Genomic DNA, 23873 nt, shown 5'->3' with positions numbered 1-23873 from the left:
TGAAAACACAGAGAGCTGCACTGAGGAGGCAGAGGCAGAACCCTGGGGTCTCTGGCCAGCTAGCCTAGCTGTATCGATGAGCCCCAGGCCAATGAGAGACCCTGCCTCAAAAACCAAGGCGGACAGAACCTGAGGTTCTCCAGCCACACACACATGCATATGTACATACATGAACGTGTACACACACTCAGATACAAAGAAAGTACAAGTGAGATCAATTAACTCTAAATTATTATGAATACCAAATAACTTGACTGAATAGCTCAGGTCAGGGTCGCCTAAAGTCTGATCATGAAGTGAAGCTCCCTCTTCCATGCTTGTCTCCACCTCAGGGTTACCATGCCAAGATCACCCCTATACTCTGGCTGAAACCCCAACAACCAGAAGGAGGGATGCTTCCGGAATGGCAATGAGTCACAGGCCCACTCGGCCCCCAGGGCCTGGGTCCCCTCAACTTGGGCTGTACAAGGCCTAAAACTAGAAACAGAGAGAAGACAGGTGTCTCAGCTGACCCCTGGGCAGAGGGACATTAGACCCGGCTAACATTAGAGCAGAAAACCCACCTGGATTCCTAATTTCTGATCAGAATACTTGCTACTTGTGGGCTGCATTTCCTACTGCAAGCATCCCCAAGAAAATCATAGCTTACATTTGCTGTGTTCCTGGAGCCCTACTAAAGGTGACTTAGAAAACCCAGTGATCAGTCTTAAAAGCCAGCACCACTGAAAGTAAGCAAGGGTATCATCACTTGCTTCCACAAATGAGCAAAGGTTTCATACCTAAAAGGTTAACAATATTATAATCCCTCCACACTTCAAATGAATGTGTCTGTGGGTGAACAACAGCAGTCACCCTGGAAACTTCCATAAACTGTGTGTCAGCAGGACTGTTTTCACTGCCTACACACGGGAGAAAAAACAAAAAACAAAAAACAGCCAGCAAAAAAATGGTTAATGCTGGCCTTAAAAAGGAGGCTGGCCAGAGCCCAGTGAGTATGCTTGGGAAGTCTATAAAGGAGGCGCTGTGCCAAGGGGGCCAGACGCTGCGGGACAGCCACAGGCATCGTGAGCCTGCTCCCTTCCAGACAGGTCTTTCTTTTCCTCTCCTGCTGTATCCCTGCTGGGCGCCATCCCCAAGGTGCTGCAAGTGCAGGGCCAATCCCCTGTGGGCAAGCTCCGGGTACCCCTCCAGCAGATGGTCCGGTGACACCGTGGCACAGGTAAGGTTCCAGGTCTGCGTCTGGCTGGGCACTTCTGCCTGTGCTGGGAATGGTGGAGCAGGCATGCACCCCTCAGCCTCCAGCGACAGCATGCTAGGTGTGACCGAGGAAGGGGCTCTGCCCAAGTGCAGGCAACAGCGTGTCCATCTAGAGCTCCACATTCGTGTCCCGGCTACGCCCTGTAATACCACGTTGCTGCCGCTCTTTGCCTGCCAAGGGAATCCCGGTGGCTAGGCAGTTCAGGGACAGGGGTCTTGTAAGCCTGGCAAAAACCTGGCCTTGTTTCCCCAGATCTGGACACACAAGAGAAAAATCAAAAGGACACTAGCGTTGATCTTTAGGCCAACAGAGCAGCAGTTTGGATCAAGGACAGAAGCGAGGGTGTTGTCTCTCCCACACCCCACCAGAATGGTTGATGAGCTCTAGGGCTCTGCTCCCCTTAAGCTGCTGGAGTTGTGGCCGAACCTCTGAGGTTCCACATTCACACGTTGCACTCTAGGTGAGTACTTTTAACTTTTGAAGTTTCGTTTATTTGTTTTGAGGCAGCGTCTCACTATGCAGCCCTAACTGGCCTGGAACTCACTCTGTAGACCAGGCTGGCCTCAAACTTACAGAGATCCACCTGCCTCTGATTCCTTTGTGCTGGATTTCAGTATGCACCGCCAGGCCCAGCTGTCTCATTAAATCTCAGAAGAAATAAAGGGAATCCTTCCATACTGTAGTTGGACTCAGAAAAGTGGCCTCCATGGCTCAGATGGGCACCACCTGGGAAAGACACCCGTCACCCACACTTCCAGGACAGAATGTGGCCATGGCAGTGAGCTGCCCCTCCTTTTTTCCTCCCCTTATTTTACTGAAGCGTATTTTGGCAGAGAAAGGCCAATAAACCTCTGGCTTGCCCTTGCTTCATCTCAAAACCAAATGCAACCCCCTCAAGAAAGGCAAGGGAGATGCGTTTTCAGAAGCCAACCCGTTCACTCTGTCATCCTACCCGGGGTGCCACTGACTGGGTGAGGAAGCCAGGACAGCAGCCGCCCGGGCAGTGTGGCCACTGAGTAACATCTCCGGCTTCTACCCACTGGGCACCCAGGGTCTCCAGACACTGCCAGTGCTGCTGAGAACTGCCCGGGTCACACCACAGAAAACCTGGGGCACAGAGTCATACAAGCTAGGAAACATTCCCAGCCACATCCCCCAAGCCACAGACAGACTCATCTTCCAGGACACAGCATCTAAAATGTTATATTTCACAGTAATTTGTGAAAAGGACACAATGTTCTCCTTCCTTCACTCCTTTCTTCCTTATGCCTTGAGAGGGGGTCTCAGGCTATATTATCCAGAATAGTCTCAAACTCCTGGGCTCAAGGGAACCTTCCACCTCAACCTCTGGAGTAGCTGGGGAGATGAGGAGTCATTTTCAACCATTTAGTGAATATGAGAACAGCCTGGACTACATGAGACCCTGCCTCAAAAACAAGCAGTGTGTGTATGTGTGTATGCATGCATGTGTACATGCGTGTGTGTGTGCGCGTGTGTGTGTGTGTGTGCGTGTGTGTGTGATGCTGAAGATGGACCCTCATGTGTGCCAGGTAAATGCTTTACCACTGAGCTACCCCCCAGCCCTCAAATGACAGTTTTTCTTCTTTACTCTTTTATTCTGTATTGGGGGCAGGTGTTTATTCCTGGTACCCACACTCATTACTGCCACTAGGAAAAGAGCGAAGCTTTCTTACCACTTTACTAAGAGAAAAGTCAGCTCCCGTTGTGCGGGCTTCTTGGACTACCTTTGAGAAAGACTGGGTTTTTCCCTTCCCATGTCACATTTCTTTCCAACAGCTGCTGAAGTTAATGAGACTTCCTGTCTCGACAAACAGTAGTTTTCCTCAAATTCCCACACCACACATTCACGTTATTTCATGAGCCAGCAATCTGACGGGTCCCACTGCATCTCCCATGACTCACAGACTGTCGCCAGCTCAAACCACCAACTGTGGACACCCTTAGGGGACAGAAAGGGACACTTCCACATCCATCTCTTCTGTTCCAGCTCAAGGGCACCCATCTCTCCAAGATGGCCAAAGCCAGAGTCCAGGCAGGTTGTTATTGCTCATGCACTACACCTGGCTCCCTCAGGATACCCAGGACTCCAGATGCTTAATCTTGGCCTGTCTGCCTCCACAGGTGCCCAGAGCGCGAGCAGGCAGCAGGCGTGGCTGCCCAGCACCCACCCAGACATCAGACACCCTGTCTGCCCTTCTGCTTTTCTGAGACTAACAGGCTCCCGGGACGATTTTTCCTGCTTGACAAATGCCTGGCTCACTTCCAAGAGAATCACCTTTCTTTGTGAAGATGGAGCTGTCGCTTAAAACAGACTTCTGTGACCCTTTCAGCAAGTCCTGAAAGCTGCCGAGGGAAGCCATGGATGCGACTACTCCAGCCCACACTGTTGGCATGGAGATCTACCTAGGCCCCATGTGGCCAGCCCCTTCCAACAGCACCTCCCTGACCCTCAACTTGTCCCTCCCGCTGCAGGAAGACACCCCGGGGAACCTCACTGGGGACCTCTCCGAGCACCAGCAGTACGTGATCGCCCTCTTTCTCTCCTGCCTCTACACCATCTTCCTCTTTCCCATCGGCTTTGTGGGCAACATCCTGATCCTGGTGGTGAACCTCAGCTTCCGGGAGAAGATGACCATCCCAGACCTGTACTTCATCAACCTGGCGGCTGCCGACCTCATCCTGGTGGCCGACTCACTCATCGAGGTCTTCAACCTGGATGAGCAGTACTACGACATCGCAGTGCTCTGCACCTTCATGTCCCTCTTCCTGCAGATCAACATGTACAGCAGCGTCTTCTTCCTCACCTGGATGAGCTTCGACAGGTACCTGGCGCTGGCCAAGGCCATGCGCTGCAGCCTCTTCCGCACCAAGCACCACGCTCGGCTCAGCTGTGGCCTCATCTGGATGGCCTCAGTGTCTGCCACGCTGGTGCCCTTCACAGCCGTGCACCTGCGGCACACTGAAGAGGCCTGCTTCTGCTTTGCCGATGTCAGAGAGGTGCAGTGGCTGGAGGTCACGCTGGGCTTCATTGTGCCCTTCGCCATCATTGGCCTCTGCTACTCCCTCATCGTGCGGGCCCTCATCCGGGCCCACAGGCACCGTGGCCTGCGCCCACGCAGGCAGAAAGCCCTGAGGATGATCTTCGCCGTGGTCCTCGTCTTCTTCATCTGCTGGCTGCCGGAGAACGTGTTCATCAGCGTCCACCTCCTGCAATGGACACAACCAGGGGACACGCCCTGCAAGCAGTCTTTCCGTCATGCTTACCCCTTGACAGGCCACATCGTCAACCTTGCAGCCTTCTCCAACAGCTGCCTGAATCCCCTCATCTACAGCTTCCTTGGAGAGACCTTCAGGGACAAGCTCAGGCTGTACGTGGAGCAGAAGACCAGCCTGCCCGCTCTGAACCGCTTCTGCCATGCCACGCTCAAAGCAGTCATCCCCGACAGCACAGAGCAGTCCGATGTCAAGTTCAGCAGTGCTGTGTGAGAGGGACCTCCCAGAGCGAGGAGGACAGGGGTAGGGAGCAGGCTGGTATCTGGAGGCAGCACACACCCAGCACAGGTGGTGGGTGAACTGAGCCAGGCCATATTCTCAGACCCCAGTGGCTTGGGGAACACCACACTGCTGGGTCATCTCTGGGGCTGCTGGGATCTTTCCTGACTATCCAGCTCATGGATGCGGTAATCCAGATTCAAGGATCCAGGGCAGCAGGTCAGGTGACATTGACCGATGTACTCAAAGGGCACCATACAACCTGCAGCTTGGTTTTCTCTCCATACCCTATGTCCCCAGAAGATGATTCTGCTGTTCACAAGTGACAGTCAGAAGAATAGGCCACCCTATGGAGCATCATAGTTACATTTCTGCTACAAGAATGCTACCTGGGTGGAGGAGTCTAGAGACAGAATATATGTACCAGATCCAAACTGGCTACATTTCCTTTGCTTGTGATGTCTAACTGACCATGCACACACCGTCCGTGGCAGCAAAAGCTAAGGACACTGGAGCCTTCTTCCTGCCTTCCAGAGGCTGCAGGGTCATCCCAGCTACCACTCATAACTCCTGAGTGACCACCGTGTCTGAGCTGAGAAAGGCCCTTTAACCAAATGCCCGCCTGCTCTGGGATGCCCACCTCTCACAACGCTTGTTTACAAAGGTGTGTGCTCTTATGTGAAGGTAAAGGAGGCTGTGGGTGCTACTGTGCAGGTCAGTGGGATGCCACCACGAGATGCATGGCTCAAGGCCTTGCCTCTGCGGAACAACACTGGGAACAGTGAGGTGTGAACGGCTCTCATTAAAATGTAAAAGGGAAGAAGAGAACCAAGGATTGGTGTATTCATTCAGTGTCTGAATAAAGTGTAGGCATATGGCGATTCTTCTTTGCTCTGTGGTTCTTGGAATGGGGAGAAGGGCACAGGTGAGGACAGGACAATGAGAAACTCCCCAGTACACCGCTTCCTTGCTAAGGTAACTATGCCCACAGCTTCACACACCTGTGCGCCACTCTGAGGACCCCCTCCACCCCTCGCCGTGCCCCCAAAGGCACTGTATGGCACGGTATGGACCACATGCTGTGTGGCACCAAGTATGTCTTTCTCATTACTTAGGTTGACAGCTACACTTTGCCCCATTTAGGGTCTGCACAGGATGGCCATCTATCCCTAGGAGACTCTGGATGGGGAGACGTGCCCAGGGCTGGAAGTCACAGAGCATGCCTGTGGCCAGTAGGGAGGAGCCCTGGTCATATATCACAGGACAGGCTGCTTCATGCTCAATCTCTGCCCCCTGACCACCCACCTGGGCAGTTACCCACGTTAAGAGGCCCACTGCTTGGACTGAGGGCCCTGGGGTCTCTGGACACATGGAGGAGCTGGGGCAAGGCCCTAGGGGCACATACAAGGTAACATGTAGATGACAGAAATGATCCATTTTGTCTCTAAAGAATATACTATTTTCCATTCAAACCTATGACCCTGCTCTTTTATTCTGATGATAACAAGGTGTATTTACAGATAAGCTTAAGTGAAAAGTACATGATATCTAAGTTATTAAGTTAAATATTAAAGATATTTACATCTTTATCTTTCCAGATATTTAAGAACAATATCTAGCTGGGTGGTGTTAGCGCACGCCTTTAATCCCAGTACTTAGGAGGCAGAGGCAGGCAGATCTCCAAGTTCAAGGCCAGCCTGGTCTACAGAGTGAATTCCAGGACAGCCAGAACTGTTACACAGAGAAACTCTGTCTCAAAAAAAAAAAAAAAAAAAAAAAAAAAAAAAAAAAAAAAAAAAAAAAAAAAAATCAAAAAACAAACCACACAGGACACAGATGCCCTCTGCCTCGGTGTTCTGTCAGACACAGCTTGTATGGGCTGGCAGGGCTGCCAGCCTGAAGCACCTGCATCCCCTGCTTACAAGTCTTCAAGAACAAGAGCATTTGTCCCCAAATGTCACCTGAGTCCCACACAGGGCGGGCTTTCCACCTGGGCAGGACATGGGACACCTCCTCCACGATGGTATCCATAAACCAACAGGTGAAGAACCACCATGGAGGTGGGCAGGTGTGTGGCTCTGTCTTGAAGAGCCCTACAATTCAGGTAGAAGCCCTTCCCTCCACCCCAGGGAACCCTACAAAGGTGTGCAAAGCTCATGCAGCCCTTGCATAAGTAAGAGGGGTAAAGTGTCCTAAAAGTCCTAAGACACTGTTGTCAGCAACCTCTGAGCCCCAGGCGATGGGACCAGCCCTCATGGTGCTCCTCCTGACAGGCACAAAGCAGGGCTGACAGTGGAGGCCCGAGAAGTGTGGCCACAAATCCTGACAGGGTAACAAGCTTCACTGTAAATGCCTGATTCAAGTTTGACCTCAGTGATGGTGACAGGAGAAGACCCTCCATTCCAAGTCACAGAAAAAGTCAGGGCTGGGCCTCAACTCTTCAAATTCGCCTACGTGAGAGACATCTGATGGCTGTCCTCGGGCCAGTGCGAACACAGATGCCCCAAATATGCCAAGACTTTCCTCTCTGGCTAGGGAGGCAGCCACGGCATCGGAAAGAGAACAACAGCCCTGAGGACCACACCCCCATCCATAGTACAGAGAGAAAACACTAGATGCTTACAGTTTGTGAACACTCAAAACCACGGACAATAAAGGATGGGGCCAGGAACAGACCTCAGCCTCCAACACCCACACTGCCTTTTCCACAGCACATGGCAGCTCTGCAATCTGGATAGGGGGGAACATAGGGCAGCCAGGGTCACCCTTTCCTGGGCTACACTCCCAGGGCCAATAGTTGGAACTGCACCTGCCCAAAGTCCCAGAACACTTCTCAAGAGACAGTACTCCTTCCTCATAGCAAACCACCCTTAGGTCAGCGGCACCTCTTCAGTCCTTTGGACAGTAGCAAAGCAGTCCACTGGGACCACTGTAGCCCTGAGGCCATGCAGGACAGGTCCATTCCTTGCTACACACAACTGTAGCCCCTTGAGGCGATGCCACCTCCTAGCTGAGGCTCCTGACCCGGGTCTTCCACAAGCTGAGCTGCAGCAGGCTGGAGCAGACAGGGTGGGAACACGGCTCCTGCCTCCTCTCTGCCTCAAAGCACACTTCTCCATCCGCAAACATAAGGCAGAACCACTCTGGGGACGCGTGGGGTGGTGGAGGATAGACGTATATCCCCAAGTCCCAGGGCAGGGTGAGTTGAGACATAAGGCTGGACATAGGGGGACAGGCCAGGCCAGAAGTGGCTGGCCCTGCAGGGGCCCTGTACAGCCCATTTGACCCCCCTCAAGAGTGTGTCCCGGAGCTGAGCTGAGGCTAACACAATTATTCTTGGCAGAAACACCACAAGATAAAATCAAGGCGTTTTAATTGCACTGCTGTTTCCTGGTAGCCTGGCTCACTCCTGCGTACAAATGTAGTTCAGACCCTAGGAAGAGCAGAAGCAGCCACCATGGGCATGGAAAACCTGTTTAGCCCTGGAAACCATTCCATCACCTCAGAGCTTAATAATGAGCCCTCCCCCGCACTCCAGCCCAGCCGCCCTTCCGGGCCCTGGAGAACAAGACCTCAGGTACAATTAATTATCTCCTCCCTGCTTCGCTGGGACAGAGGAGGCCAGCCACCTGGCTGCCCAGGAGAGGCAAGCAGATTCAAACATACAAAGGATAATCAGCAAGCCCGACAGCATTGTCTTTTGGGGGTTCCTTTCCCCAAAGGGCTTAGGCGGTGGCTCCGTGGGGAGGCTCTTGTGCTGCTGAAGTCCACAAGCAACCCTGGGAGCGGCCTCCCCTGCTCTCCTTCATAACGTGGAAAACTCAGTTCTCGGTGTCTCTGATTCACTAATGCTTTTTAAAAGTGTGTGTGTGTGTGTGTGTGTGTGTGTGTGTGTGTGTGTGTGTGTGGTGTATTTAGAGGGATGGGGGAGACAGGGGGTGGGGAGTTGCACTTGCCTGGGTGTGTACACGTGTGGAGGTCAGAGGTCAACCTAGGGTGTCTTCCCCTTTAGCACTCAGTAATAAAAATCCTTACTTTGTGAGACAAGGTCTCTCACTAAGTCTGAAACTTATTGTCTGGCCAGTGACCCCAGGGATCTACCTGCACACACATGTACACATACACACACACACACACACACACAGAGCCAGCGCAGGAGTTACAGGAACACACCACCATGCCTGGGTTGTGGAGCTCCAAACTCAGATTCTCTCCAGCCTCACTAATTCCCCCCCCCCCCGGGGGGGGGGGGGACACGACGACGCAGCGGCGTTTCTAGACAGGGTTTCTCTGTGTAGCTCTGGAGCCTAAAGGCGTGTGCCACTACTGCCCAGCGACTAAGACTTTGTTTTAACGTACTGAGTGTGCAGATCAGAGACTAACTTTTCAGAGTCGGTTCTCTCCTTCCACAAAGTGGGTCCTGAGGATCAAGCTCAGGCCGCTGGCTTGGTGCTGAGATCCTGGACCCATAGAGCCATCTTGCTTTTAGTGTGAGAATGGTCTCATATGATCAGAATGGTTCTGGCTCTGAACAGCTTCCTGTGTCCTCAAACTTAAGTGTCCAGTGCTGGGGCTAGAGAGATGGCTGGCTGTTCAGAATGCATGCTGCTCTTACAGAGGACCCAGGTTCGGTTCCCAGCACCCACATGGTAGCTCACAAACATCCGTAACTCCAGGTCTAGGGGAGCTGATGCCCTCTTCTGACCTCTGTGGGCACTAGCGGTATGCAGGCAAAACACTCATACAATACAATAAACCGAAAACTAAAAGTGTCTACAGCTCAGTTGGCTGAGTGCTGTCTAGCACTCATGAGGCCCTGGGCTAGATCCCCAGCCAAGCATAAGCTGGGCACTGTGGTATGTGCGTGTAATCCCAGCACTTGGAAAGTGAAGGCAGGAAGATCACAAGTTTAAGACTTGCCTGGGCTACACAGTGAGAGTGTCTGTCAAAAACAAACCCAAACCAACTGGCTCAGTATTTTCACTGCAAATTCTAATTATTACAGAGCCACATACAGTACTTGAACTTTGAGTTCTGAGAAGTATTCAGGATCAAATCATCTTCTGGAGACTACAGTTGAACTGCCTTAGGGCTCCTTACCCTATCACAGCGGAAAACAGCCTGCCCTTGCCCCTTCCCATCATCCTCCGAGAGGCCGCCACAGAGCTCTCTCGAAAAATTCAGCACTAACGCTGCTATACTTTGCACTGAATTTAGCTGGGAGATAAAAAATGATTTCTGTGCACAGGGCAGAATTTTAAATTCAAGGATTTTTCTTTTAAAAACAAATCTCTTCAGCTGGAGAGACAGTTCCAGGGTAAAGGTACTTACCCTCCAAGCCTGATAACCTGAGTTCGATTCCCCAAAACGCACATGGTGGAAAAAGAGCCACCCCCTAAAAAGCTGTTCCTCTGGCCTCCATATTTGCACTGTGGCATGCGTGCGTGCGCGCGCGCGCGCGCGCGCACACACACACACACACACACACACACACACACACACACACAATAAATGGTATTAAAACCTCACTAACATAAATGCCTTTAGCCCTAGTGGGAGGGTGGGGAACAGACTCAAGGAGACTGTCTTCCACAGTAGGAGGGATAAACCCTGAAACCAGTCGGCTGTGCTGTGTCCAGCTGAGCACACTGGGCTCCACTTGCTCAGAGTCTGGGACCAAAGGAGGACGGCAGCAGCAGGCCCCTCGGAGACCTGGCAGGTTCGGGTGGGAGCGTCTGGAACATGTGGTCCTCGGTGAGAAAGACCCTGAGAGGACAGGGTCACATCCAGGACAGAGGAGGTGGCCTAAGGAACATCCCAGGGGCAAAACTGGGATGCTCTGAGCATCAGCGTAATTAAGAGGAGTCAACAGTTACAGACAGTTATAGACTATTAAAGGGCAAGCATGACTCCACTCCAGCAATAACTGGATAAATATAACTTACATAATAAATACAAGGTAATAAGATGCCGAGTAATGAGCCAGAGCATGGGGTTGTAGCCTATGCGAAGAGCTGGCCAGCAGAGGAGGGGATCTGGAGTAAGACCCCTCAGTAGCCTTCCCCAAGGGTTCATTCATGTGGCCACAAGCGCCCAGCTATGAACCGTGGGCCCTCGGTGAGTACACTGGCTGGTTTTGTGTGTCAAAACTGTGTAGGCCAAATAAACCCTTTCCTCCCCAACTTGCCTTTTTGGTCATGGTGTTTCGTTGCAGCAGAAGTGAGGTACCTGCAAAGCCCAGCTTAGCAGAGCAGGACCTCCCACAGAGCAGACGGGACAGACCTCCTGTGGGGTTACACCGGCATCACCAAGAGGAGGGAGTCTAGACACTCAGAGGGGCAGGGATACAAACACCTGAGCTAATCAGGAGCAAACATCAGAAAAACCCAAAGTGGTGACGAGGAGCCAGTGCACGCCACACGTCAAAGGTAAAGAGACAAGGGCCGAGCGACTGTTCCAGGTTCAAGGGAAAGGGGGTATGGAATGCAATATAAGAGTCCCTAGCCGCTTGGCGGCGGTGGTGGTGCACATCTTTCATCCCAGTACTTGGGAGGCACAGGCAGCAGATCTCTGAGTTCAAGGCCAGCCTGGTCTACAGAGTGAGTTCCAGGACAACCAAGACTACACTGAGAAACCCTGTCTCAAAACACCAAAAAAAAAAAAGAGAGAGAGAGAGAGAGAGAAAGATCCCTAGCCAAAAAACAAAACAAACCGGGCAGTGGTGGCACACGCCTTTAATCCCAGCACTCGGGAGGCAGAGCCAGGCGGATCTCTGTGAGTTCGAGGCCAGCCTGGGCTACCACGTGAGTCCCAGGAAAGGCGCAAAGCTACACAGAGAAACCCTGTCTCGAAAAACCAAAAAAAAAAAAAAAAAAAACAAGACAAAAGAGTGAGCTGTGGAGACCCGGGCAGGATGGACTGCAACCAGGAAAGATGCAGCGCACGTGGTGCTGCATATCTGTCACTGCAGCCCATGGGGGATGGGGCAGGAAGGTCAGGCATCCAAGGCCAGCCTGGGCCACGTGAGACCCAGAATCTGCAAAGGCTATTACTGGGGGAGGTTTAAGGTTGTGTACCAATGCCCAAGTTCCTGAGGCTGCCAAGGGTGCCGTATGGTGTGCCTACTGCCTGCACCCTCGGCACCCATCGAGACAGTCAAAGGTAAAGAGCGTTCGAGGGCTGGGGAGATAGCCCAGTGGGTAAAAAAGGCTGCTGCCTAAGCATGAGACCCGAGTTCAAATCACCGCACTCATGCAAAAAGCCAAGCATTAGTCATATGTCTGTCTTACCCAGGGCCGGTGGGGGAAGGGGCAGTGGGGCAGGGGCAGGACAGGACCAGAAGCGGAGGGGACGCCTTGGTCAGTGAGTGGCTCTAGGCTGGACTCTCCTTTGTGGGTTCGTCCTTCTCTGAAGAGCCATCCCACCCTCTGCCCGGCTTCACTACTCCTTCCCCAGTGAGGGCCCCCCCACCCCCACTGCTCACACTTGCCATTAGCAGCTGCAAAGTGTGTTCTGGAAGAGGGCAGGTTTAAGCCATCTGGAATCCTCGAAGCATCCTCCAGCATTTACTGGGAAGCTCCTAATTAAAGTTTTCTCTTCTCACTTACTGCCTGGTAATTCCAGCTTTATTTTCTCTTTCACAGTGGGAAACTAATTATCCAGGGTGCCTTTCCATAGGCTTTTCAATTAAAAACAGGGGAGAAAAGCCTCAGTAAAATTAAAGTGGAACATGGGTAGTCATGCTCTGCATTCACTCACAGAGGTGAAAGCCAGTTCTCTGTCCTGGGGTGGGGTAGGAGGAAACAGGGTCTACAGGGAGCCGGGACACCTGAGCACACTGGCTCAGCAGCCCAGCAGCCCAAGGCTGACAGTCGCAGCAGCAAGGAAACACCAGCCACACCACTGACTCAGCAAGGCTGCACTTCCACGGGGACAGTATACTCAGAACACCGAGGGGGAAAGACGCATCGATCAACCACTGAGAGCAGTGGTCTGCAGCCCTGGGAATGGCCAAGAACAAGAGGAGACGGAACAAATCACCCTGGGGTGCTGTCACACATGGCAATACTAGCTTTTCGTCTCAGATCAGAGAAGGGCAGACCTTTGTGCTCTCTGGCTTCATCCTTCATCCAAGCAGGCCAGGAGGGGGCTGCACGGGAGGCTGAGGCAGGAGGACTGCAAGTCTGTGGTCAACTTGGGCTACATTGCAAGACCTATCTCAAAAAAACAAGGATGTGGGGGCCGGGGAGATGGCTTAGTTGATGAAGTATTTGCTTTGCAAGCACAAGGTCCTGAGTTCAAGCCCCAGCACCCACTTAAAAAGCCAGGAATGGTGGCCTACATCTGTAATCCCAGCACTGGAGACGCGGGAGCAAAAATGAGGAAAAGGCAAGGGGTCATCCGGAAACTCCATCACACCCCAAGTCCCCCTCACTCTGGGAAGATATTCTCTGGGAAGACATTTCTAAGGCCTCTTGCTCACGGGCACAGACTGATAGCCTAGAGGAGAGAGCTCAGGGTTGGCATGCCCTCTGGGAATGAGTCCTGGGCAGAAGGCTCAGGAGCGCTGAGAAGTGACAGTAAAAGGCTGGGCAGAGCTGGAGGCCCCCTCCCCCAGCTGAGCGGCCAGAGCCAGGGCAACTTGCTTGGAGCAGAAGCCTAAAGGCTCCCTCTCCCAGCTTCTAGGGCTGTTCAAGCTGCACATACACGGAGGTGGGGTGGCGGTGCTCATTCACACACTGCAGCTCAGTATTCCCACACGTCCGACCTGGTGATATCAGGAAGACGTCATCTGCTTGGGCTAATCTGCCCGCTGCCATTGTGCAGTGGGTGGGGGCCCCTTTGAAAGCCACAGGAACACAGAACAAAAAAGGCACCCAAACCTATCTGTGTCCTACCCTGGGGTGGGATCAACCTGAAACTTATCACAACAAATCAGCTGTGGGTTCTGGAGCAGTCCCAGCTGTATGCCCGGGAAGCTGGCTCCACTGAGAACTAATGTGTCTCAAGAGAGAAGGCATAATAAAGTGGCAGCTAAACCCAGCTCCTCCTCCTCTCTCTCCCCTGCAGCCTGGGCCTCCTCCCTGACCTCCCACACGGGATCCGTCTTCCCCTTGCAGCCTTGGCATCTTGACAGTGTGGTGGTAACATGTACTAGGACAATCCCAGCCCAGAGCCGGCATGAAGCCACTTCAGGGAGCACCAACTGGAAGGATGCACAGGCTACTTGTCCTCCAGGCTCCAGCTGCCCCTCCCAGCATCAACAGGAACTGCAGTTATGGCCGTGGTCCCCATGGGTATGTCAGGCTACCCCAGGGAAGTGACAGCAAAGGAAAGCAATGGACGCTGTGTGCACAGGATGTTCAGGCTTTAGGAACCCAGAATCCCTCGCTACCACAGAAACAGCACCCTTCAGAAATGGAGAGAGGAACAGAGGCTGCGTCCCTCCCATGCCAAGCAATGGCTAAAGCTGGCTGAACACACAACCACCAGCCTGAGACTTTGTCTCGTGGAAACACCTCTCCAGGAGGTGACTAGCCAGGAAGTACCCTTGGTTCAAGCATGGCAGCCTCTAACCAGTAGGTGGGCAGCACACACACAAACTCCTTAAAGGTGCAGAACCCCAGTGGGCCTGCAATTCCAGGCTGATTTCCAAAAGCAAGCTGGAAGCAGTGAAGGTGGGGTGGAGGTGTCCACACCATATTGCTGGCGCTGCCGACCCAAGTACAGGTCTAATAGGGCCCCACCACCTCTCTCCAGCCTTCTAACAACATGTGTGCATGACTATGCACACACATGCAGTGCACATGTATAGGCAGACACTTAACGGAACACAGAGACATTTGTTTGGCATGGACGCACAGGCACAAACCTATACACATGCACTCAGGCACACACACACAAAAACATACATACAGACATGCAAGGCCCATGATGAAGTGCTATTCACACACAGGAGATGGTTAAGGAGCCTGGCCAACCTCAGCGTTGTCAAGGCAACGGCACATCCTACACTCCGCTGCTGCGGCAACGTGAACTCACACAACCCCAGTTTTGGGAACAGTAGAGGGGTGTGAGATCCTCCCAACAGCTCCTACCAGCCCCAGCCTGATAGTACACTCTTCAAGATCCCTGCCCCCATACGGGCTGCACCTGGTCACCTGGAGTTTCTAACAGAATACAAACAACCAAAGGGACAGAACCCCTTCTCTATGAGCGACTTCTGGCTTGTCCCGGACCCTTCCTGCTCTTTTGTATTTCCTTCTGGAAAGGCCAAAGGTGGCAAGGAGGGGGCCTAATGCCCTCCAGGACCAGGACCCAAGTGGGAAGCCAACACCCCAGAAACCTGCGGTGACTTGGTACGCTGTAGTGCTAGCTCCCTCCACAGGCTTACCTAGCAGACATAGAGTCACAGCAGTAAGACTTAGGACCCCACGAGGAAACACCCCTGTGTGCCGTGTGGCAGGACACACACAATAGGAATGTGCATGCGGCACTGCTGGTAATCGCCCGACTCAAAAGGAATAGAATGGCAGGTGGGAATGAATGACCTAGAGCTGCACACAACAGCAAGACTAAGCTTTAGAAAGCTTAAACAGACAAGCCAAGCTGTGCTGTTTACATGCCCTCCCAGAGGCAATGCAAGGGACGGCCCTGGTCAAAGGGTAGCTCTGTCCTGGCTGGGCTGGCCTCATGAAAGGGGCACTTCTTTCTTCCTGTGTATTTTGTAGTGGGCCTGGGGGTCCACCCTAAGATGATACTGTCACCACAGTAGCACAGAACTGAAGCCTCCTGCCAAGCGCCCAGCAGCTTGCCCCCAAATACCAACAAACATGGGGCTTCCTGCTTCCCCTCCACTCTGGGCAGACAATTCCCCCTTCTTACAGAACACATAAGAACACGAGGGTTTATGCCTCGCCTTATTGCATCTTGTTATGCCGTGTTTGGTTGGTGTCACTGGAAGGTCTGCTCTTTTCTGAAAGGAAACAGAGGAGCAATAGATCTGGGGAAGGGCGGAGGTGGGGGAGGGGCTGTGAGGAGGGGAGAGAGGGGACACTATATTTGGGATGTACTGTATGAGAGAATAAATTTAAAAATAAAATAAGCATTAAAAAGTTCGAAACCAAAGACACGTAAGAGAGAACTGGGGGGATGGCCCAGACAGCAAAGCCACTGCCAGGGAAACACGAAGCCTGAGCTGGGATGCCCAGCACCCATGTCAAGAGCCAGTGTGTCGGCATGCACCTGTGCAGGGCTGGGAAGGCGGAGACAGGGGGATTTCTTAGCTCGCTGGCCAGCCAGTCTAGCTGAATCAGTGAATCAGACCCTACCTCATAAATAAAGAAATAAACACATATGATGGAGTCTGGTGAAATGCAAGCGTGTGCGTCTGAGTGTGGCTGCCCAGCACCCATAGAAAGTCAGACATGGCGGCATGTTCATGTTATCCTAGCCCTGGGGGAGTGGAGACAGGGAGATCCCTGGAGCCTGCTGATCAACGAGTCTAACCAAATCCACGAGCGGCAGGTTCAGGGAGAGATCCCGTCTCAAATGAATTCATTAATTAATTACTGGAGAGGGGCCAGTGAGACGGCTCTGAAGATGAGTGTACTTACTGCTGTTGTGAAGACCCGAGTTTGGTTCACAGCAGCATTCACAGTGAGTAACTCACAACCACCTGGAAATCAAGCTCCAGGGATCAGATGCCCTCTTCTGGACTCCACAGACACCACACCCACACAAACACACACGTACATGCACGCCCCCAAACTAAGAAATAAAATAAAATCTTTTTTTTTTTTTTTTTTTTTAGTTTTTCAAGCCAGGGCTTCTCTGTGTAACAGAGCCCTGGCTGTCCTGGAACTTACTTTGTAAACCAGGCTAGCCTCAAACTCACAGAGATCCACCTGCCTCTGCCTCCCGAGTGCTGGTATATAATAAATCTTATTAGTAAGGTGGAGAACAATTGAGAAAGACACCCAAGGTCCCCTCTGGCCTCTACACACAAGCTCACCCTCCAGGATGAAATGTTTCAACTTGCAGGAAATTGCTACACAATTCCAGCTGACTGGGGACTGGAACCCTGAGCTGAAACAAAACCTTTCCCCCTTTTAAATTGTTTCTCGGTACTTTGTCACAGTGAGGACAAGCTGAGGAACACATGTGCAACTGGAAAAGAAAATCAGCAGGGAATTCCCTAGCCTAGGTGATGACCTTGGAACTCCACCAGGTGGAGAAGGGCATCGGCTGGGTGAGGGGCATCCTGTACACTGTGCTCACTCACCATGCCCAGCAGCTCGGCTCCTGGCAGAGCTGTGCTGGGGCGGGGCACCGACACAGGACAGGACACCTCCTCCCCCAGTTTGCTGTCTTAAAGTTCTATTTCCTTGTCTCTGTTTTGAGGTAGAGTTAATCTCAAGTTTGATACATGGGATCCACTGTGGGTGTTCCTTTCTCTCTCTCTTTTCTTTTGAAGACCATGTGAACCTCAAGCTCACCAAGTATCCAAGGATGATCATGAACTCCTGATCCTCCTGCCTCTCCCTCCCCAGGGCTGGGATAACAGGCATGCAAAGCTGGTTTGTGCAGAGCAGGGGAGGGAGCTTGGGGCAAGGGCACCACCAGCTGAGTCACATCCCCAGTCCCACCCGGTTCTATTACATTACAAATAAATAAGTAAATAAAAAGTTCCACGCAGCAACCTCATGGCTGAACAAAGTGACAGCACATACTGTGTCCACGGCTGTTTGTCTCAAGGAAGGACAGAAAACACCATATTAGATTTCTGACAAAATACGAACGGAAAGGAAAACTCAATTTATATGTATGAAACATTGCCAGCTTCTGTCCCTCATTACAAACCCGTGTTCTCTTTCAGACATGCTGGCGACGGGCACTGGAGGGGACCCGGACTGGAGCAGCCACACAGGGACCCAAGGGGCAACCAGGACGCAGAGCTGCCTCGTGAGGCCAGTATTAGACGTCAATGGGCAGAAGCCTGGTGCAGCAGGACGCAGCTGGCCTTGGGCCAGGAGGGATGCACATACACACACACACACACACACACACACACACACACACACACACACACCACATGCGCACACACCACGTGGCACCCACAGATCCAGCCTGGCTGACTTGGGCCCTCCTCTCCAAGAGGTGGGTGAGTCCTCTTTCCATAGGAAAGGATGCAGACAGCAGGGAGATGGTTCTGTTGGGTCAGGTGTTTGTTCAGTCCCTAGGGTCATAGAATTAAAATACAGGCTGGACACAACAGCATAGACGTGTTAGCCTAGCACTGGGGAGGCGGGGACAGGCAGAGCCACTGAGAGACCCGTCTTAAAACACGAGGTGGACAGCACTGAGGAGCGACAGCTAACCTTTGGCCCCACCCCGGTCAGCAGTTCACCCTCACAAGGCACGGACGTCCTGGGGTGGCAAAACCCAAGTCTGACTGCCGGGACAGGAAGGGCTACCCCAGATGGGGTGGAGCCTCGCCTCCTGGTGGATTTCTGTCAGGTGCAATATAAAAGGAAAACTTCATCAAGTAAACACACACACATAGAGGCACAGACACACAACATGACACAGAGAAACACACAGGCACATGCACAACACAAACACACTTATAACACAGACACATAGGTGTGTGCATGTGCACACCACACATGGACACGGGCACAGACACACCACACACCACACACACACACACACACACACACACCAGCAATGAGACCACAGGGAAACATCTCAGCAGCATCAGTGCCATGGTGGTAGAACTACTACCACCCAACAGAATGCATTCGGGGACCACCAAGATGGGTCGGCACGTCAAGGTGCTGCCACATGAGCCCAACAACCTGAGTTTGATCTCGAGGCCCATGTCACGGTGGAAGAACTGACTCAATAAGGTTGTCCTCTGATCATGTATGCTACGGCATGTACACATGCATGTGCATACACATGTAAATAATATTAAATAAATTTAAAAAAAAAAAACGAAGAAAGAGCATAGTCTTGGAGCATCTGATCTGCGACAGCTGTCATCACAAGTCACCCTTCAGTCACACTTCAAGTTCCAAGTCTACAGTCGTGGCGGGGGCAGGCTGGATTCTGGACTCGGTCACACTTGTCTTCCCAAGATGTGAGCCTGTCGGATGTTTTCACTTATGATCTACTTTAGTAACAACAAACGCGTACATACTGCTCAACGCAGGAGAGGGGAGCAGGAGCTGAACATAGTTCAAACATCTTAACTGCTGATGTCGATAAATGGTGTTTGATGTGTGTGTGTGTGTGTGTGTGTGTGTGTGTGTGTGTGTGTGTGTAAGTCAGAAACTGATCGTGCATCTCCTCTCAATCCCCTCCACCTCATTTTTTTGAGACAGTCTCTCACTGGATCTGGAGCTCACCAATTCAGCATAACTAGCCGGCCAGTGAGCTCCGGGGATTCTCCTGTCTAGTCTCCCCAGCCCAGTTCCAGGCATATTCCACCACACCTGGCACTTTATGTGGGTGCCAGGGACCAAACCTAGGTCCTCATACTTGCACAGCAAGTACCTTCCAGAATGAGGCATCTCCGGCCTTAACTTTTTCTTTAAAGTCAGTTAGGGTGGTTACTTCACAACTGCTCTCCCTTCCCTGGTATCCTGATTGCCTTGAGAGGACTGCCAGTCACAGAGCTGAAGAGTAACCACCCCGCTGCCACCACCCCGCCGCCACCACAGCTGCAAACAGCCTGTGCCAGCTTTCGGTGACCTCTCAGTGACCTGGCAGCCTTTCCTACCCAGGCATAGGGGAGTGCCTGCCAGGTAGCTCAGTGAAAGCCTGGGCCTGGTGGAAACAGGCTACCATGCACGAAGGTTTGCTGTGACTGCTGCAGGGCCCTTCTCTGGGCTCACTCTGGGGCATACCCTAAGACACCCCCACCACCACCCAGCAGCCTCTGGTGGTGCAGCCTTAGGCCGGGGAAGGCTTCTCTCCAGCAGTGTGTTCTCCATCCTTAGGAGAACGGGCTGGGCTGGTACCTCAAAGGACACTGGTAGTGATGTGACGTAGAGGCTAAAGAGCTTCAGAGAGTGGAGCAGCAGTGAAGACACTGACCGCTGGGCAGAGCTGAGGACGAGCTACCTCAGGCCCGTGACTGAAAGAGTCCCAGAGAGTGGCCAAGCCTTAGTGCTGCCAGACCCAACACCTAAGAGCCAAGGCTCTGTAAGCCCTGTCACCAAGGCCTGTATGAGAGCTGAAGCCGCAGACAGTGCCATCTCCGCTGCTGACTGCTGCCACCACCGCCCAGCACCGCCAGGAGCCCTGGAGAAGAAGCCACCTCGGTACCCAGGCAGAACGGTTAAAGTTAGAATGAAAACCTCCAGGCAAAAAGCAATCTCTGGCTTCTAGGAATTTCGGATCAACAAGCCTCCATTATCTGCGCGACCAGCTCCTGGCCTTGGACATCTGAAGGCCCTGCCATCCCTATGTGTGGAGCTGCAGGACCTGGCTGGCTGTCCAACAGCACACACGGAACTCGGCCTTCTATGCGCAATGCCTCACGGGACCTGCCTGACACCCAAGTTGGGCCCCTCATGGCTTCACTTCAGAGGTGGGACATGGAAACACAGAGTAAGTGCGGGTGGGCTCTCCTGGACCAGGACAGCACCTGGGATGGGGTAGCAGAGCTGTAAGGTACAAGGAGCAGGTCCTGGCACAGCCTGTGAAACAAGGGTGGCAATTCCACACCGTGAGAACAGACCCTCTGAGGGTGCCGGCCTTGGGGATCTCAGATTCACCTGTGACTCTCTTGTATGCCATCTGTGTTCTCTCTCAGAGTCCAGCAGTCAGTGGGATGGCCTGAACCTATTACAAGGCCACAGGGCCTGCCATAACGGTGCCCAGCTATCCTGAGCATGGGCAGGGCAGGGATGAGAATGAGACACTTCGGACAAGGCCTAGTTAGCCTTGACTTTAACGAGGATGACCTAAGAGATGAACCTCTGAGCATGTCTATGAGGAAGCTTCTAGAATGGGTTGAGGTGGGAGATTTACACTAACTGTGAGTGGCACCATCCCATGGGCTGGGTCCTGGATAGAATAAAAAGTAGAAAAAGCATTCATCTCTCTGCTTCCTGACTATGGACGCAACGTGAGCAGCTGTGTCAAGTTCCTACCGCCATGCCTTCCCACCATGATGGACTACACTCAGACCATGAGCCAAAATACACCCTCCCCGTGACGTGGCTTTTATGGGGTATTTCATCACAGCAAGACAAGTTACTAATACAACACCTGTCACCGGGAACACGGAAAGAAAGCTCATCCACCATGGAGGTCAGTGGCCTCAAGAAGCCTTCCTCACTACTCAGGTATCTCTCACGTGATCCTGATGCCCAGTCACACTCAGACTAGCACCTGTCACTCTGATGGCAACTAGGCATTGAAAAGCAGCCCTCATCAGGCTGCTAAGAGTTCCCGACAGGACACCCATGGAGCTTGCTTGCCATTAGCCATTCCTGGAGCTAAGCAGGCAAAGCCAGACGCAGTCAGTCGGTCCGTGCTCTGAACAGCGGGAGATGCGCGCTCAGTTCCTGGGAAAATGTCTTCAAAGCCACAACTGTTTTCCCAGCTGTGGACGCTCCACCCTGGGAAATCTTTCCATGCCGTTACAAGAATAATTCTGAAATGACTGTACAAACATGCAAGCCTGTGCCCCTCATCCTGGTATTTGAGTCTCCAAACATGAGAGCTTCCTGGAGCACCCTGTGTGACGAATGGTAATGCCCAGCACTGCCTCTGAGCTTCAGGGCTTCCCCACAGACCTAGGTTCAGCTACCCCTGGTTTTGGCCCTGACCTGGGAGGCCTCAGAGCCATCAAGAAGCCGAAACCACCCAGCAGGACCACCCTACACAGGAGACTTTCTATTCTATTAACATGTGCAATCTATGGAAGAAAAGCACTAGCCAGCTGTGGCACAGGAAGCCCGTCACAGCACGGAGCAGAACTGGGAAAGGAATATGACTTATCACGAATGGAGTCGGGGCACCCTGCAAACTGAACTGTAGGGACGGGGTGTGACACCACAGAAAAGCAGAAACAAACAAACACCAAGCGTCCAACAGGCCTCTAAGACAGTAATTCCACGGCACAGCCACCCAGAGCCAAGAGGAAAAGCAGGCCTCTGAAATCCAGACTGCCATCAAGCTACGGACAGGTTCCCCTACGTGAAAGCCAAAGCCACTGGCCAAGGCCACCGGGACTGCCTCAGAACCAGGATGTGATGCCCCAGAACAGGGCTGCTGGCTCAAGTGTCTTGATGTCACCTCAGCCCTCTGTGCTGTGACAGTTAACCTTGTCAACTTGACAGCATGCAGAGTCACCTAGGAAACAGCGTCCGGCTATGACTGAAGAGAAGTTTCTAGAGAAGGTGACTCGAGGAAGGTAGACACAGTGTGGGCAGTGCCGCCCCATGGGCTGTGGTCCTGGACTGAATAAAGAAATGTGGGGCTGGAGAGCACCGGCTGCTCTTCCAGAGGACCCGGGTTCAATTCCTAGCACCCACATGGCAGCTCACAACTGTCTGTAACTCCAGTTCCAGGGGCTCTGACACCTTCACACCAATGCACATAAAGTAAAATTAAATAAATTATTTTTTTTTTTTTTTTTTTTTTTTTTTTTTCGAGACAGGGTTTCTCTGTGTAGCTTTGCGCCTTTCCTGGAACTCGCTTTGGAGACCAGGCTGGCCTCGAACTCACAAAGATCCGCCTGCCTCTGCCTCCCGAGTGCTGGGATTAAAGGCGTGCGCCACCACCGCCCGGCTAATAAATTATTTTTTTTAAAAAAAAGAAAGAAAAAGAAAATGCGAACTGGGCACCAGTCCCCACCTCTCTGTTTTCTGTGTATCTGATGTAACCGGCAGTCTCACGCTCCTGCCGCCATGCCTCACCCAGCATGATGGACTGCACCCTTGAACTCCAACGCACCCTTACTCCTTGAAGTTGCTTCTGTCAGGAATTTCGTGAGCAAACTGAGGTCAGTTACTAACACACACACTCAAGTCTCAAAAATGGCAACAGAGTTCAAGGGCTGGAGGGATGGCTCCGTGGTCAAGAGCACTGGTTACAGAGGACCCAGGTTCAAGTACCAGCACCCACATGGCACCCACCCCAGTTCCAGGGCATCCCATGCCTTCTCCTGGCATCTGCAGGCACCACGCGTACTTGGTGAATACCTGCAGGCAAACCCCAACACATTAAAAAAAATCTTTAAAAAATTAAAAACAACACCAACAACCCGGTTCTAAAAGCGTGACCAGCTGAGCTCTGATCACAGACGGTCACTGTGGCAGAGCTCAGTGTGAAGCCCCCGGCCAGCCACGCCTTGAAAACGCTGAGGAGAAAAGGACAAAAACGACAGAACATGCAAACATTTTTCTTGCCAAACTTTTCCATGTTTTTGGTATTTTCACAATGGATTCGTCTTATTTTTAAAAGAGGGGGAGGAGAGGAAGCTTTGTTTTGAAATATTAAGACTGTTGCCGGGTTGGAACTGGGCTCAGTTGGTAGAGTGCTTGATGAGCATCACCAGGCCCCGGTTCTGTGCCCGGCCCAGCAGAAACTGGATGAGGGAAACCTGACAGTCCACTGGAAAGAGCTCCCAGAGGCCCCCTAACCAACCCAACAAAACCCAGGCATTCAGCAGGGGTTCTGGGAAGAGGAGGGAGAAGAAGGGTCGGGAGTTCAAGGTCAGCCTTGGCTCCTGAGACTGTCTCAAAAACAAAACGGAAAACAGGCTCATCAGGTAAAGCTCTTGCTGTGCAAGTGTAAGGACCTGAGTCTGGATCCTCAGAGCACAGGCAAGAAGGCAGACACAGCAGCCCACATCTGTAACCCCTGCACTCCGCAGTGAGACAGGAGCGGAGACGGTGGATTCCCCCAGAAGCTTACAGGCCAGCTAGTCTGGTTTGTTCATAACAGTGAACAAGAAAACCTGTTTCAAAAAAGTGGAAAGTTAGGGCCAACGACCAAGGTTGTCCTCTGACCTCCACATGTGCCCCATGGCATCAGCACACCCGCACCCACACGTTCAAGTGCGCGCACACACACACACACA

At 52.4% G+C, this 23873-nt stretch overlaps 2 protein-coding genes across 3 annotated transcripts in view; one reads left to right on the top strand and one right to left on the bottom strand.

Moving 5' to 3' along the window:
• The window catches only part of CUNH7orf50 (chromosome unknown C7orf50 homolog), a 107530-nt gene that overhangs the window by 67487 nt on the left and 16170 nt on the right, over positions 1-23873 (bottom strand). The gene's annotated exons all lie outside the window — the stretch shown is intronic.
• On the top strand, positions 1103-5652 carry Gper1 (G protein-coupled estrogen receptor 1). 2 transcript variants are annotated; one of them, XM_052754250.1, is made up of 3 exons: positions 1103-1219; positions 1511-1718; positions 3401-5652. In XM_052754250.1, exon 3 carries the CDS (start codon positions 3638-3640, stop codon positions 4763-4765), a length of 1128 nt encoding a protein of 375 aa, XP_052610210.1. In that variant the 5' UTR covers positions 1103-1219; positions 1511-1718; positions 3401-3637; the 3' UTR covers positions 4766-5652. The 2 variants fall into 2 exon arrangements, with proteins under 2 accessions (XP_052610210.1, XP_052610211.1); XM_052754251.1 differs by lacking the exon at positions 1511-1718 and having other exon boundaries at positions 1108-1219.

Source organism: Peromyscus californicus, unplaced genomic scaffold (genome assembly GCF_007827085.1).
Source record: "Peromyscus californicus insignis strain IS unplaced genomic scaffold, ASM782708v3 Scaffold_2__1_contigs__length_46816999, whole genome shotgun sequence".
NCBI classification, from domain to species: domain Eukaryota; kingdom Metazoa; phylum Chordata; class Mammalia; order Rodentia; family Cricetidae; genus Peromyscus; species Peromyscus californicus.
The sequence above is the reverse complement of the archived record's forward strand: the minus strand, read 5'-3'. Positions and strand labels throughout refer to the sequence as shown.

Coding starts and splice junctions, on each gene's coding strand:
- Gper1 (XM_052754250.1), top strand. CDS start 3,638: ATGGATGCGACTACTCCAGCCCACACTGTTGGCATGGAGATCTACCTA.